The sequence below is a fragment of the Dermacentor variabilis genome, chromosome 4 (genome assembly GCF_050947875.1).
Source record: "Dermacentor variabilis isolate Ectoservices chromosome 4, ASM5094787v1, whole genome shotgun sequence".
NCBI lineage: Eukaryota > Metazoa > Arthropoda > Arachnida > Ixodida > Ixodidae > Dermacentor > Dermacentor variabilis.
This window is the reverse complement of record NC_134571.1, coordinates 182332370-182346957: the sequence shown is the minus strand read 5'-3', so window position 1 is coordinate 182346957 and position 14588 is coordinate 182332370. Positions and strand designations below refer to the sequence as shown.

The window sequence follows — 14588 nt, the reverse complement described above, 5'->3', positions numbered from 1 at the left end:
ATCAGTGCACTTTGATAAGAAGAAGCGCCACGCAAACAACACGTGAGATTATTGAAGCGGCGAAGGTCGCTAGTTTGGGGAACGCTTGTGTTAGCGCGCTTTCGATCAATCTTTCAAAAAAAAAAATTCGAGTTTTAAACGTGTCACACAGGGTGGCTTGATGGAGATGGCATTTTAATCTTGCAAGTACAAAAAAATATTTTGCCTATGCATGGTCGCTTTCTCATCTTCGATATCATCTTAACTTTCCATTACACATGTCTTGCTACTGTCTCATTTGATTAGAAACCAGTACATATGCGCATGCGTGCGCTGTTGACCGTTACGTATACATATGCGTGCCGCTTCGTAGAATAAAACAATTGTTGAAAGTTAGCGCTGTGTCAGCGTCGTACCTCTGTCTCTCGTCCCTTTTTGTGCGCTAAAAACCTAAAAGTTGTGGCCGAAACACTGGCATCTGAAACACCCGAGGGGATTCGGCACGTATGGCCTAACACAAAGCTTGATGTACCCGTCGTCGATGGTCTCAGGAAGAACACATGAGTCGAAAGTTAGTATCAGGGGCTTTGTCTGGATATCCTTGATGTCATGCCTGATCTTAATTGGTTTAACTTGGATGACGTTCTGCTCACTGGAGCACTCCAGAAGTTCAACTTCACCCAACTCCAGCAGATCACTATCTGAGACTATGCGACGGGTGGTATTCATAATGCCGTGTGGAATTTCTGGTACCTGGGCATCACTAAATGACACTAGATTCGGCAGTTTTTCATACTGCTTCTAGTTGCGGAGCTCCAAGAGCAGATCACCGCTTGCTATCATGGCTGCTTTATAAGGTGTACTCTAAATTTCGGTAAGTGACTTCGAAAGGAGGAATGGTGAGATTTTTCGGCCTTGTTTGTTTGTTTTTCAAGAGCGAATGGCATGGAAACGAGGAAACGATTCTTTTTGACGATCAAAATAATCGAAGCCTTCATCGGTGCGCCCCCTCTCCAGGGAGCGATCAGGTAGTGAGGATAAAGAACAAGTCATAACAGAGCGTATTTTTCGGCCGTAATGCCAGCCACCCTCCGTAAAGCCCAACAAAGGAACGCTACAGGACCTATGAAACAGGCAGTGCATATGACAGCTGTACGTCACAACTATAACCGAATATGACATGAGGGGAAAGATCAAGTCATAAGAGAGGGTATTTTTTTTCAGTAACGCCAGCCACCCTGCGTGAAGCCCTACAAAGGGACGCTACATGACCTATAAAACAGGTCCTGCAAGTGGCATATGTATGCAACCACTATAACCGAATATGACATAAGGTAGTAGGGCTACTCACACAGCGTCAACCCTTGCTGCCTCGAAAATCGGAAGTAATGCAGAAGAGAGGCGAAGACAGAGAAGATTAAAGGTGAAAGAGAAGGGCGGAGAGTGGAGAGGAGGAGAAGAAAAGGTAGCTAGCGATTTTGTACCAGATGCGTAACTCCGGATGTGCCGTCTACGTGAAGCCGAGGCAAAATGAGTTTGCTGTCTCTGCCCAGGGGCCTTAAAGGTCCAGACTCCCAGCATCAGCGCAACCCTCAGGATCCCCCTTTTCCCAGGCACGGCTCAGCCATGCGCGATTAGACGCAGGGGGGTCCTGCCCCCGTGTGCTCGGATACCTTGTTTCGCAACACACCAAACGCCCGATTACGCTGACGCCCCTGCGGGGAATAGCTTGCAAATTGGAGTGGTAAAGTTGTTAACGAAACTTCAGCAGCCATTACCTGGCTTAGGCGGCCTTTTGTTGTTTCAGACGCCAATCAATATGTAAGGACATACGGTTATTCGATTAAACATTTTGCGCCAGTTGTGTTACTTCGTCAGATAAAGAATAACCGATCTTTTTTTCATAAGAATGGAGTTGTTTTGAGTACAAAAGAGCTGAGACACTGCCATATTTAACTCTTGCTCGCAACAAACCTGCGAAGGAAGGTTGTATATTACACGTTGTTAGGCCTTGCCTATACAATAAGAAGATTATTATGGTGACAACGATGATAATAATCTTGATGAGGTGCGTGAAAGACCTCGGAGCTTACTTACGTTGTTGTGTAGAAGGCGGCTACGTAGTTGTAATGCGTGATCTCGGCTCCCTTAGGCAAGCCGGTGCTTCCAGAAGTGTAGCATACAGCGAGGACTGTGTCGCGAGGGTTGCTGACAGGGAACTCAACGAAATCTCGCTCGTCCAGGTCCAAGAACTCGGTGACTGAGACAAAGCCTGATGCAGGCCCCATGCAGAAAAGAGCCTGTTGAGAAGGGAGTATTGCTTAAGTTTGCGTCACAAATTCTTGGAATTTATTACGATATGACATGGTTACTTAGACACCTAAGTCACCAGAGTCACAACATGCGTTATTTTGACAAAAACGTAGCTTTGCTGAATAATTACGTACACGAGATACCGAACCGAAAAGCCGGGGAGCACTTTTCGAAAATAAACATAACAAAATAGTACAAGTCAGCAGTTGAAACTACTCCTGAACAAGCAACAATGAAATTTTTGTGACATATTGGCACGTTGGAGTGAGGGAGACTAATACCAGAGTACTTCCATGTTTTTTTGGTCACGAAACTCCGCCGTCACGCTATGGGAGAGGTTCATTTGCTGCCCAAAGGGGCCGCGACGCGACGCCACTGTGCCACAGAGGGCATCGTACGCGTACCGAAACGCGTGCGCAGTGCGAGGCGAGCTGAGTGATCTGGTGCGTTCTGTGCATGTGCTGCGCTATTTTTCGAGTGCTGGGCTGTTTAGTTGAAGTGGCGGGGTGGGACAACGATGCCGAACACGTGTTGCAAGTAACAGCGGAGGAAGTTGAACGGTGGTATCTCTAACAAGCGATTTAAAAAAAAATTGTATTTGTGATGTGGCTACTTGTGTTCCTTTGAGGGTTGTTTTGCCATGTGTTAGGAAATGCTTATGCTTTACAGTTTCTTTTTTATAGAAACAATGAATTATGCATTCTGTATTTATTGCCATTCGTTTGCAGATGTTTGTTTCCTGCCTCCCAATGCACATCTCTCACGTTTGATGTTATTTCTTTATGCTTATTATATCAGTGTCATGCTTTTAACAAACTTCTTGCATTGTGAATGGTGGACCATTCGTGACCGGACGCCTCTGTGCTGTGTGTATTTCGCTCCGCTTGTTTTCCGTGATAAATAAATGATCGTGCTTGTTTGTTGCTTTTGCACCAACACGTTCTATTTCTTTTCTTAATCGAATTTTAAAGTTTTTAACATATTGTAAATAGTTGCGCATTAAGAACCAAAATACCTAGTCTCGTCCTTTCTGCGTCGAAACCACGAGCAGCGTGAATAAGTGCTGGGCTTACGTACTGACGGTTCTAAACGACTGCTTGCTAAGGCGACTGCTTGATTAAAATACAGCTAGTTTCAACTGTGCAGGTCCTAACACTTTATGATCGTTTTGATCCGTTGCTAAAAGCCACACCGAAGACATTTAGTAGCGAAGTTCGTCTTGCATTAATCCTACCTAAATCTCATTCAGAAATGGCATCGCTTTGCAGAGAAATCTTGAGCGCACGAAGCAGCTCAATTTCCCTTTCTTTGTAATTAATTATTGTACGGTACGGTAGCAGCCCTTTGCAATAACAATTTCATTCTTTTGATCTCCTTATAATATACTGCCCACAGTCAGAGTCCTTCTCTGCCACTGTTTAAGAGAAATTTAGTGAACAGCTGTGCTCGGCGACCAATCTGGCGCTATGTTCAACGGAGAGTTGGCGCTTACTTAAGGGTAAGCGTGGGTGCAACAGCCCATATGCTTGCATGTTGTGATAAGTGGGACCACTGGCACTCTGTTGCGAATGCGCGGCGTTTAATTCCAGGCAAATATGAAAAAGTGGAGCCCACCGAAGTGTTGACGCGAACAGCGATGATGAAATCTGGGCCGAGACCGCCCGGCCCTATACAGCGGACGCATTTTGACGGGGGCGAAATGCAAAATACCCGTTTATTTAAATTGAGGTGCATTTTAAAGACATTTAGTAGCGAAGCTTGTCTTGCATTAATCCTACCTAAACCTCATTCAGAAATTTATTTACGTTTACTTACAGTTAGGTGCATATTAAAGGATCCCAAGTGGTAAAAATTAATCCCGAGTCCCCCACTACGGCGTGCCTCATAATCGCATCGCGGTTCTGGCTCTTAAGATTCGAGATTTCAACAAATTTTTTTTTCCGTCTGAGACCGCCGCAAGCTCCATGTTATGAGCGGCTTTTCTTTCGTCCCGGGCGCTCATATCATGGCAGAAGACGCGCTCAGGCTCTAATTTAAGCATATTTAATGTTAGAAATAGTTACGTGAAACTAAAGTGACGGTTGAGGAATATGAGAAAGCTAGAATACCGGGGCTGCCCCACATGCAACCACAGCGGTAGCCGCGTTCGCATGCCCTCTTATGCACGGTTGCGCCTCTAGCGACGGGCGCTGGCTCTATATGAAACTAAGGCGGCAGTTTCGTCATAGAGAAAGAAATTAAACAAGAGGGGACACTCTTCAAAAACTGGCAACAGGAAACACGTCACACCTAGTTTCAACAACATCCGTTAGATGACGCGAGCACCAGAAAAAAAGAATTATATAAACTTCCAGACAACGTTTTATTTTTTTTATTCCTTCCCACTAAATGTCAGAAAGTCTTTCGTGTAAATGAACTTATACTTTACAACTTTTTGTTGCGTTGCCTAGCAACAAGCTAGCGGCACGCCAGACGCGCGTGCATACGTCATGCGCCAGACAAGCCGCAGGAGCGAGCGAGGCCGGTCGTACGTGCGAAGCTTGCGTGCTCGGCGACCCGTCTGTTTTGTATATAGCCCATTTTTTGGGGCTCGCCGCCTTCTCGATGCTTCTCTTGCGTATCGTCTGCATTTCGACACGGCACCACTGCACTACTGGACTACGGAAAGGTGAGAAATTGTGTTTGACAGTGTACGGCGCATTTTAAGCATATTTAGGCTTAGTTCGAGTGGCGCAGTTAGCGAAAAACAGCTCCGCCGTCCTGGCGCAGTTAATTTGAGTTAATGCCTCGTCCTGGGAGATGTTTGCGACGCTTTCTATGAGCCCCAACGTTACTGTAACTTATTTCGGTAGTTTTTGGGCACGCTTGCCGCACCCGGCTTATAGACGCAGTAAGCGAGAACCGGCTCGGCCGTGTGACGCATTTGCGCGTGTACGTACTACATGCGTGTACTACGTCGTAGCGCCTAAGACAGACAAGTTTTCGCGCATTCTGTGGCCCCCAACATTATTGTAACTAACGTCGTTATATTTGGGGTAGTTTAGAAGCACGGTTGCCGCGCCCGGCTTATTGACGCAGTTAGCGGAAAGCAGCTCGGCTACGCCACAGTTAGTTTCGCGTGTACTGAATCTTACTGGTAGAAGATCGTGACGCATTCTCTGAGCCGATAAAGTATTGTAATTTATTTGGTAACTTTTTGGGATATCTTGAGGCTTGCTCGCCGCGCCTGGGGTTGTGAAGCTGTTAGCAAAAAAAGCAAGCCGGCCATAGTGAGTTAGTTTTGCGTGTACTGAATTTTAGTGGGACAAGTTTGGGACGCATTTTAGAGCCCTGCAAAAACATACCTTATTTCGGTACTCAGGCTTCTCGAAAACGCGACGAGCGATTGCCGAGAGTGATAACACGGGAGTGTTGCATGCGCCGGCAGGACGCGTAAAAGATAACACGGAGGAACTAAAGAACGTGACATTTATGTATTCTGAGGGACTGAAAACGGGCTTTGCACCCACGAGTCTGGCTTGAGTGCGATTAGAAGGCATTCTGCGAGCGTGTAACGTGGTCTGGCTGAGCCTGTGTTGTAGCCACCTTTGTGTACTTTGCGTACCATCGTGTCGACTGACGCCAAATTGTTTTGAAAACGCTCGGTCACCCGTGTATTTGTGCACATAAAGTGCAGGGAATAATGCCCGGGAAAGGAGGGGTGCTTGAAAATCGGATGTTCAGATTTTCTGGCATTGTTTGGAAGGAGTCTTTGCGGCGAAATGTACGCAAAAGTGAATTTATCTGTAATGCCGCTCATTCACCACTTACGCACGTTTTGCCTTTACACGCAATACTCCTGTTAGGTCAATATACCGAAATGATACATGCTTGTAATTTACTTTCTTTCAGCTGATGGCATCCGGTGGAGCATCGTACGGCAATGACTGCTGCTTACCTGGTGCCACAACTTTGGATGAATGCACAAGAAGCCCGGAACGAGCATTTATATAGAGCAAAATAAACATTTCATCATTTGAGAAGACGTCTTTCGTTTTCTTTATGAAATTGCACCTGGCAGATTCAGCGCAGTCTTGTAAAGGTCAACCTAAATCATTTCTACTTAATGAAACGATTCCACGCCAAGGCCACGCGAGGTTCAACAGAAGCGAAAAAAAAATGAATGCCGCGCCGAGCAGCGGAGCCGGCGCGGCGTGTACCAACTGGTGTTCAAAACGCGCGCGCCCATACCGAAACCGGAAGGAGTCAGCAACATCCGCTTGGTGTGCTACAGTCAATTTGGCCACTGGACTCTATGGGAGTGTCCGCTCTTGTTGAAATTTTTTTCTCTGTAGTTTCGTGACCAGAAAAAAAATGGAAGGACTCTGCTAATACTGTAGCAAGAACTGAATCACGAAAGTAACCCTTTATTGAGCGAAAGTGTGACCAGAAAAGCAAGCAACAGTCAAGCGCAATGACAGCGGCGAGCACAGTTAGCGATTATCGAAAATCTGATCAACAGGTCAAGCGAGAAGGGTTTTGTACATGACTGGGTGAAGGTTCCAGCGTAATCACTGGTGCCCGCATAAAGAAAGTACTACACAACGCGTCGGGCATGCAGTCCGATTACACAAAGTCCGGTTATAACAGACAACGAACAGAACCACTGATGACATATACATGTAGGTACGTCCTGCGCTGAGGGATAGCGTTTACCATTTGTTTGCAGGGGCAAAACGGTCACCCGAAAAGGATCAACACGTATACGGGTTATTATTTAAGTAGTTAGTTCAAAAATAAGAATGAGAGTTTAGTGACTCATTTTAGATTACCTTGTTAGATGCTTATGAAATATAGGGTAATGATTAACATGGGGCACTCATCTAATATTTGCGGGAGATAGTATTTGCACAGTAGGTACGCCAGCTGCATGTACATTCTAGCATAAGGAAAACTAAATGAAGTCATATGAGATGATCGAAATAATATTTATGAGTTACAATATCACTACGCATCAGAAGAATATAAAATATATTCTTTAATCCTTCTCTTGTACTCGTGCAACTCCAATTTTTTACATCCAGTTTTGGGATGCTTCAGAAAGCCACGATTAAAAAATGGGCCATCTGCTTGACGCCATAGATATATATTTTGGGGTAAATGAAGTTCTCGCTTAATGAGAAGCTCGTAAAGTTTGTGTTCACTTATGAACATTGTCATATCAAGTACTCGCATCGTGTGTTATTGATATGTATGAAAAAAGTATACCAAGGATTGTTGCCAATGGTTTATAACCATTGGATATGCCAATGGCTGGCAACAATGTATTTAACGACCTGCTCGACTGATAGCACCTGTTAACTTGTTTATATATATATATATATATATATATATATATATATATATATTGTTACACACGAGGTGTTTAACGCAGAACCAGATGAATCTGGTTGATAGGCGCGGTTGTTGAAGAGCGGTCTCGCGGCAGCTTGGCCAACATCGTTCTCTTCTTTCTTCTCGTTGTCTCCGCGGCAGGCGTGGTTCATGACAGCTTGTGACATTTCCCCGCTGGCAGACGAAGCCCGCCGGGCGAGTCAGTCATCTCGTGCGTTGTAACGCCTCAGACGCGCGACGTGCGTCACTTCAGCCTTGGCCGAGCGTCGTCCACTGCTCGTGAGACGTGCAATGCGGTAGTTCACTTCGCTGAGGCGCTCCAGAATAACGTAAGGGCCGACGTAGTGGGCGAGAAACTTCTGGCACAAGCCACGCTTCCGCAACGGCGTCCAGAGCCACACAAGGTCCCCAGGATCGAAGGAAACGTGGCGGTGACGCCCGTCATAGCGGATCTTGGACCGGTCCTGCGATGCTAGGGTGCGTAGCCTAGCGAGGCGTCGCGCTTCTTCTGCTCGACATAGGATCTCATCAATTGATTCGTTGTCATGAGCGAAGTAGGGAAATATGGTGTCGAGGGTGTAGCGCGGCGGACGAGCATACAGAAGGAAAAATGGTGAGTAACCAGTGGTCTCGTGTCTCGCGGTATTGAAGGCATAGGTAATGAAAGGCAAGATACTGTCCCAATTCTTGTGTGCTGAATCGACGTACATGGATAGCATGTTGGCAAGCGTTCTGTTTGTGCGCTCGACCAGACCATTAGTTTGTGGATGGTAGGGCGTAGAATGGCGGAAGCTACATGAACACAGACGAAGGGTTTCTTCAACCACGTCCGCGGTAAACTGTCGCCCACGATCGCTGATTACTATGCGAGGAGGTCCATGTCGGAGTATAACGTTAGCCAGCAAGAAGATAGAAACTTCTGTAGCTGTGGCCGATGGCAATGCGGCGGTCTCACAATAGCGGGTAAGGTGATCTACGCAAACGATAACCCAACGATTACCCTTGGAGGATCGCGGGAAAGGGCCCAGAAGATCTATACCAACTTGCTCAAAGGGGACGCTAGAAGGGGGAACTGGTTGAAGCAGGCCATGTGGCGCTTGTGGCGGACGCTTGTAGCGCTGGCATTGAGAGCAGCTGGCGACGTACCGTTCGATGTCTTTCCGCATCTTAGGCCAGTAAAAACGTTCTTGAGCCCGGTAGAGTGTACGTGTGGAACCAAGATGACCGGAAGTTGGGTCATCGTGCATGGCGTGTAATACTTGGTGGCGAAGGTTCTTGGGGACAACTAAAAGGTAGCGTGCACCGGTGGTCGAGTAGCTCTTCTTATACAGCGCGCCGCCATCACGTAGGCGAAAGCGACTGCCTGCAGGTGACTCCTGTGCTGCCGCGAAGAGCGGTTGTAAGCTCTCGTCCTTGTGCTGCTCGGATATGACGGTACCCATATCCGGAAATTCCGGGGACACAAAAGCGATGTATTCATCAAAATTGTCCGCATCACATTCAGTTGTTTGAAGTGGCATCCGAGAGAGACAATCAGCGTCAGCATGTCGCCGGCCACTTTTGTAGCAAATAACGAAATCGTATTCCTGTAGACGGAGGGCCCAGCGCGCTAGTCGTCCTGAGGGATCCCGCAGATTCACAAGCCAGCATAGCGAATGATGATCTGTTATCACAGTGAAGGGGTGCCCATAGAGATACGAACGAAACCGTTGCACGGCGAAGATGACCGCCAGACACTCTTGTTCGGTGACTGTGTAGTTGCGCTCGGAGCGGCTCAAGGACCGGCTAGCGTAAGAGATCACGTGCTCACTGTCGTCAACACGCTGAACTAGCACAGCGCCGATGCCTACGCCGCTGGCATCGGTGTGAATTTCAGTTGGTGATGAAGGATCAAAGTGCCGAAGAATTGGTTGGGATGTCAACAGGAACTTGAGCTGGCGAAACGATGAGTCGCAATCTGCAGTCCACTCAAAGGGAACGCCTTTTTGGAGAAGGCGTGTAAGGGGATGAGCCATGTCAGCAAACCGGGGAATGAATCGGCGAAAATAGGAGCACAAGCCCAAGAAACTTCTTAACTGCTTGACAGAGTTGGGTACTCTAAATGCTTCTACGGCCGCAGTCTTTTGTGGATCTGGTCGGATGCCTTCTTTAGCGACGAGATGGCCTAGCACAAGAGTTTGTCGTTCCCCAAAACGGCATTTTTTTGAATTGAGCACAAGGCCCGCTTTCTCCAAGCAGTTCAAGACCAAATCCAAACGTTTGTTGTGCTCACTAAACGTTCGCCCGAAGATCACAACGTCGTCTAAGTAGCACATGCAAACTTCCCATTTTAAGCCGCGTAATATCGTGTCCATGAACCTTTCGAACGTTGCAGGTGCGTTACACAACCCGAAAGGCATCACGTTATACTCGAATAGTCCGTCGGGTGTTACAAATGCTGTCTTTTCTCTGTCGTCCTTGTGTATAGGAATTTGCCAGTAACCTGACCGTAAATCGATTGAGGAAAAGTAAGATGCCGCAAAGAGACAGTCGATGGCGTCGTCAATTCGTGGGAGCGGATATACATCTTTCTTAGTGACGGCGTTTAGGCGACGGTAATCAACACAGAACCGCCACGTACCGTCTTTCTTCTTCACCAATATCACGGGTGCTGCCCAAGGACTAGATGATTCTCGAATGATGCCTTTGCATAGCATTTCTTGGACCTGATCGCTGATTAGCTTGCGTTCTGACGGAGATACACGATAGGGTTTTTGTCGGATTGGCTGGGCGGCTCCTGTGTTGATGCGGTGACGAGTTCTGGACGCAGGAATTGATGGCGGGCCATCGCGCTGCGCAAAGTCGAATACCGAGGTATGTTTCGTAAGCAGGGCCATCAAAAGTCGACGCTCGTGATCGCTGAGTGACTTGTCAATCATGGAAAGTATCTTCGAGCTCCCGGGGCTAGAGACACTGGTTGCTCCTCCATCGGGGAGCTCTGTAAGTACTGCCACCGATACGGGCGAGTCTTCCTGAAACGTGGCAATCTTTAGGCCTTGAGGTAGCACTGCCGCTTCAGTGGAACAGTTTAGCGCCCACAGCCCCGCACATCCATTGGTCACTGAGACTACGCAGTGCGGAACTAACACGTTTTTCTTGAGGCAGTTCCGATGTACAGGTTCCACTGCAGCGTCGAACGAGATAGGAGCCGGAGATGAACAGGCGACGGCAACACGCATCGCGGATAAGGCGGGCACAACTGTATCCTCAGACACGCACAGCATACTCTCCGGGCAAGCTTCACCTTCAAAAAGCACAGGTGAAACACTGGTGTCGACACTGAGTTCTCCCGTCCGGCAGTCAACATTCGCACCACACAATTGCAAAAAGTCAATCCCCAGAATCACGTCATGCGAGGAGCGAGGAAGAACAGTAAACTCTGCATTAAAAACTTTCCCACCCAATGACACATCCACGTTACACACACCAACCGGGTATAATGATTCACCACTGACTCCACGGAAACTTGTGCACTGGTCCCAACGAAACATAACCTTGCGTCCGAGAAGGCCTTTAAACCCCACACTCATGACCGAGACAGTTGCTCCCGTGTCGACTAAAGCCATTGTAGAGACCCCATCAATCAGTACATGAACCTTATTCTTTAGCATGAAAATAGTTGGAGGCAGTTGAGTCGGCAGCACACATTTTCCAGCGACCTCACCTCCATCGGCCGCGCTGGCTAGTTTCCCGGCGGGGGCGACACGAAACGGCGCCGAGGCGATGGTGACGTGAATCGCGGCCGAGGGGATGGTGATCGGGAGGCTCGGAAGGCTGGTGGTGGCGTCAGAGTACGGTCGGAGGCAGGGGAGCGGTAGCGGTTCCGGGTTCTTTCTTCTCCAAGGTAGGTCTCCTGGGCGCTGCATCGGTCCTCTCGAAAGTGGCTTGCTGAAGTGGAGTCTCCTGGCCACTGAGTGCGCAGTGTACGACCGCTAGACCGCATAGTCGGCGCTGACGATCCGTAGTTCGATGCTCGGCGTCGGCTACAGTACCTAGCTATATGGCCAGGCATGCCGCAGCAGTAACACACTGGCGAAGGGCGAACTTCAGAATGCGGGTTGAAGTATTCTGCCGAAGACATCGGTTGAGGGTAACGAGGCTCTTCCCCTTGAAAGTCGTAGGTAGCGGCGAGTCTTCGTGGACGAAAGTTGCGTGGGCGTGGATCAAAACGTTGAGGGGGCGAATCATTGCGTGGTGGTTCGGTCGTAATGTAATGCGGTTCGTCTCTGGAGCCGTAAAGATCCGCGACGTTCACCGAGTGGTTCCAAGTAGCCGAAGGGGGTTCCCAAAGAGTGTCTCGGGAAACGGAGGAGCTGTAACGTGGCGCCGCACAACGTGCCTGTTCGTCATGTCGCTGTAGCTCCTCGCGGACTATCTGGCGGATGGCGGACGATAGGTCTGGGAGCGGAGGACTCGTGTCAACACTTGCTACAGTTGTTACATTGGCCAGCCGTCCAAACTTTGGTGTAATTCGGCGAGTCTTCAGCGCCTCGAACGTACGGCAGTGCCGTATCAGTTCTGATACAGTGTGCAAGTTCTCTTTACCAATGAGGAAGTTGTACACGTCTTCCGCTATTCCTTTTACCACGTGTCCCACTTTATCTTCCTCTGTCATGTGAGGGTTCACGGTTCGGCACAGCTTCAAAATTTCTTCGATATAGGTAGTGCAAGTCTCGCCGGGTACCTGAGCTCTCTGGGCTAATGTGAGTTCCGCACGTTTCCTCTTTGCGTCCGAGTCACCGAAACACTTTTTGATCTCCTCAACGAAGCGTGTCCATGTAGTTAGCATGTCCGCGTGGTTGTCATACCATACCAGCGCCGTGCCGGCCAAGAAGAAAACAACGTTCCTAAGCTGACTGGCAGCATTCCAGTTATTGTATTGGCTTACCCTTTCGTAATGGGTTAGCCACTCATCCACATCTTCCTCTGCCTTCGCCGAGAACATGCGTGGCTCTCGGTAGTGCTGGATAGGGACTGGGCTTGCCGAGGCACTGCTGGTGAGGGTATTTTGCTCTGTAGCCATGATTGAGCGCGCCGGCGAAAGTCCGGCGAGGCGACGGTTTCGGCGTAGCTCTAGTGCTGGTGGTTCCGTTGTAGGTCGTGGGAGTTACCCCGCACAGCTCCACCAAATGTTACACACGAGGTGTTTAACGCAGAACCAGATGAATCTGGTTGATAGGCGCGGTTGTTGAAGAGCGGTCTCGCGGCAGCTTGGCCAACGTCGTTCTCTTCTTTCTTCTCGTTGTCTCCGCGGCAGGCGTGGTTCATGACAGCTTGTGACAATATATATATATATATATATATATATATATATATATATATATATATATATATATATATATATATATATATATATATATATACATATATATATATAACTGTGGTTACAAGAACTACGTGAATGTAATTAACCTAGAATCCTGGTTCTGCAAATATTGCAATGAGCGTAAGTGGGTTATGTGAGTGCTTCCCAACAGATGAAGTAAAACTTAGCCTGCCAATAAATAAATGAGGCTTATAAGAAAATTAGTGCTGCATAGGTAAATGTTGGTCGTTTTGAGACGCGCACTAATCCCGTACGGAAACTTCCGGTTTTCTTTCGTAGTCTTCTGGTTTACTTTGGATACTGGTTTATTAAATGTCACATTGAAGCAAAGGTCTCCTTCAGGGTAATTACAATAAAAGTCTGCACCGATAGAAGTGATGCCAACTGAAACTGGACACATTGAAGGAGTTGTACAGTCGTAGGAATTGAATGCAAGAAGTCTTCTTTTGCATGGGTTGATCTGTAGCTTGTTAGCATGGCACGAGAACATCAGGTTGCACAATTTTTCGGCAAATTTGGATATAGGCGCAGTGTTACTATTCTTATAGTCACACGAATAGAAAGGCAGTTAGGCAGACCATTGACAGATAACAGAACTCGAAGTGGGCCCAATATAGAACCGTTTGGCACACCAATAGTCGTGAACATATCTTAAGAACAAACGCCTCAAATGCTCACTGCCTGCATTTCGTCTTTTATGCAATATTTAGTAGCTGTAGCGCTGGATTGTTATTTCATTTCATTTATTACACCTCAAAGACCGCCGTTGTGGTTCTACATGAGGGAGGGCTTTTAATTACACTGAAAGTGTGATTCTAGTGCCGCCTTGAATTGATGTGGATTGGAGTGGTGCCCGGCAATTGCAGGTAGATGATTCCAGTCCCGTGCGGTCGTCACAAAATAGGAGTGAAGATGAGTGGTAGTTTGCGCTGAGAGAGATTAAACCGCTTGGGATGGTTTGTGCGGCTGGACAAGCGATGAACTGGCAAGATAGCTGGAACTTCGAAGGGAGCATTATAAATTTTTTGTAAAGGCATAGTCTAGATATGTGATGTCGAAATTCAAGGTTGGTGAGGTGACGAGGAGCCTTAACCTCGAAAGCGCTGGAATGATAAGAATAAGCAGAGTAAATAAAACGTGCTGCGCAATTTTGCACTGATTGGAGAATATTAGATGGGTTAGATTGATGAGGGTCCCAAACAGCGCATGCGTATTCTAACTTTGGGCGAACAAATGCAAAATAAGCTATTGGTTCCACAGATGGGGGAGAAAGTCTTAAGTGCCTACAAAGAAAGCCCAAAGCGGGATTCGCGGAATTAGCTATGTTTGTTACCTGGTTTGACCACGAGACATTGCTTGAAAATGTTACACCGAGATATTTATAACATTGATTGATGATATTGCAGAGCTGGAAATGATATATTGCGCTGGCTGGTAATGCGGCCTGCGCTGGGAAGATATTATTGAAGTTGTCTTTATATTTAAGGACATTACCATGTGTTACACCAGGACTCAGTAAGGTCGGGGTTGTGTTGAAGAGTATGAATATCTGTGCTAT

General features: G+C 47.5%; 1 protein-coding gene across 5 annotated transcripts in view; it reads right to left on the bottom strand.

Annotated features, from left to right (window-relative positions):
* The window catches only part of LOC142579985 (luciferin 4-monooxygenase-like), a 122877-nt gene that overhangs the window by 68159 nt on the left and 40130 nt on the right, over nucleotides 1–14588 (bottom strand). For all 5 annotated transcript variants that reach the window (XM_075690687.1, XM_075690692.1, XM_075690690.1 and 2 more), the window contains one exon: nucleotides 2077–2279. In XM_075690687.1, coding sequence (XP_075546802.1) covers nucleotides 2077–2279 — 203 coding nt within the window. The remainder of the gene's footprint in view (nucleotides 1–2076; nucleotides 2280–14588) is intronic.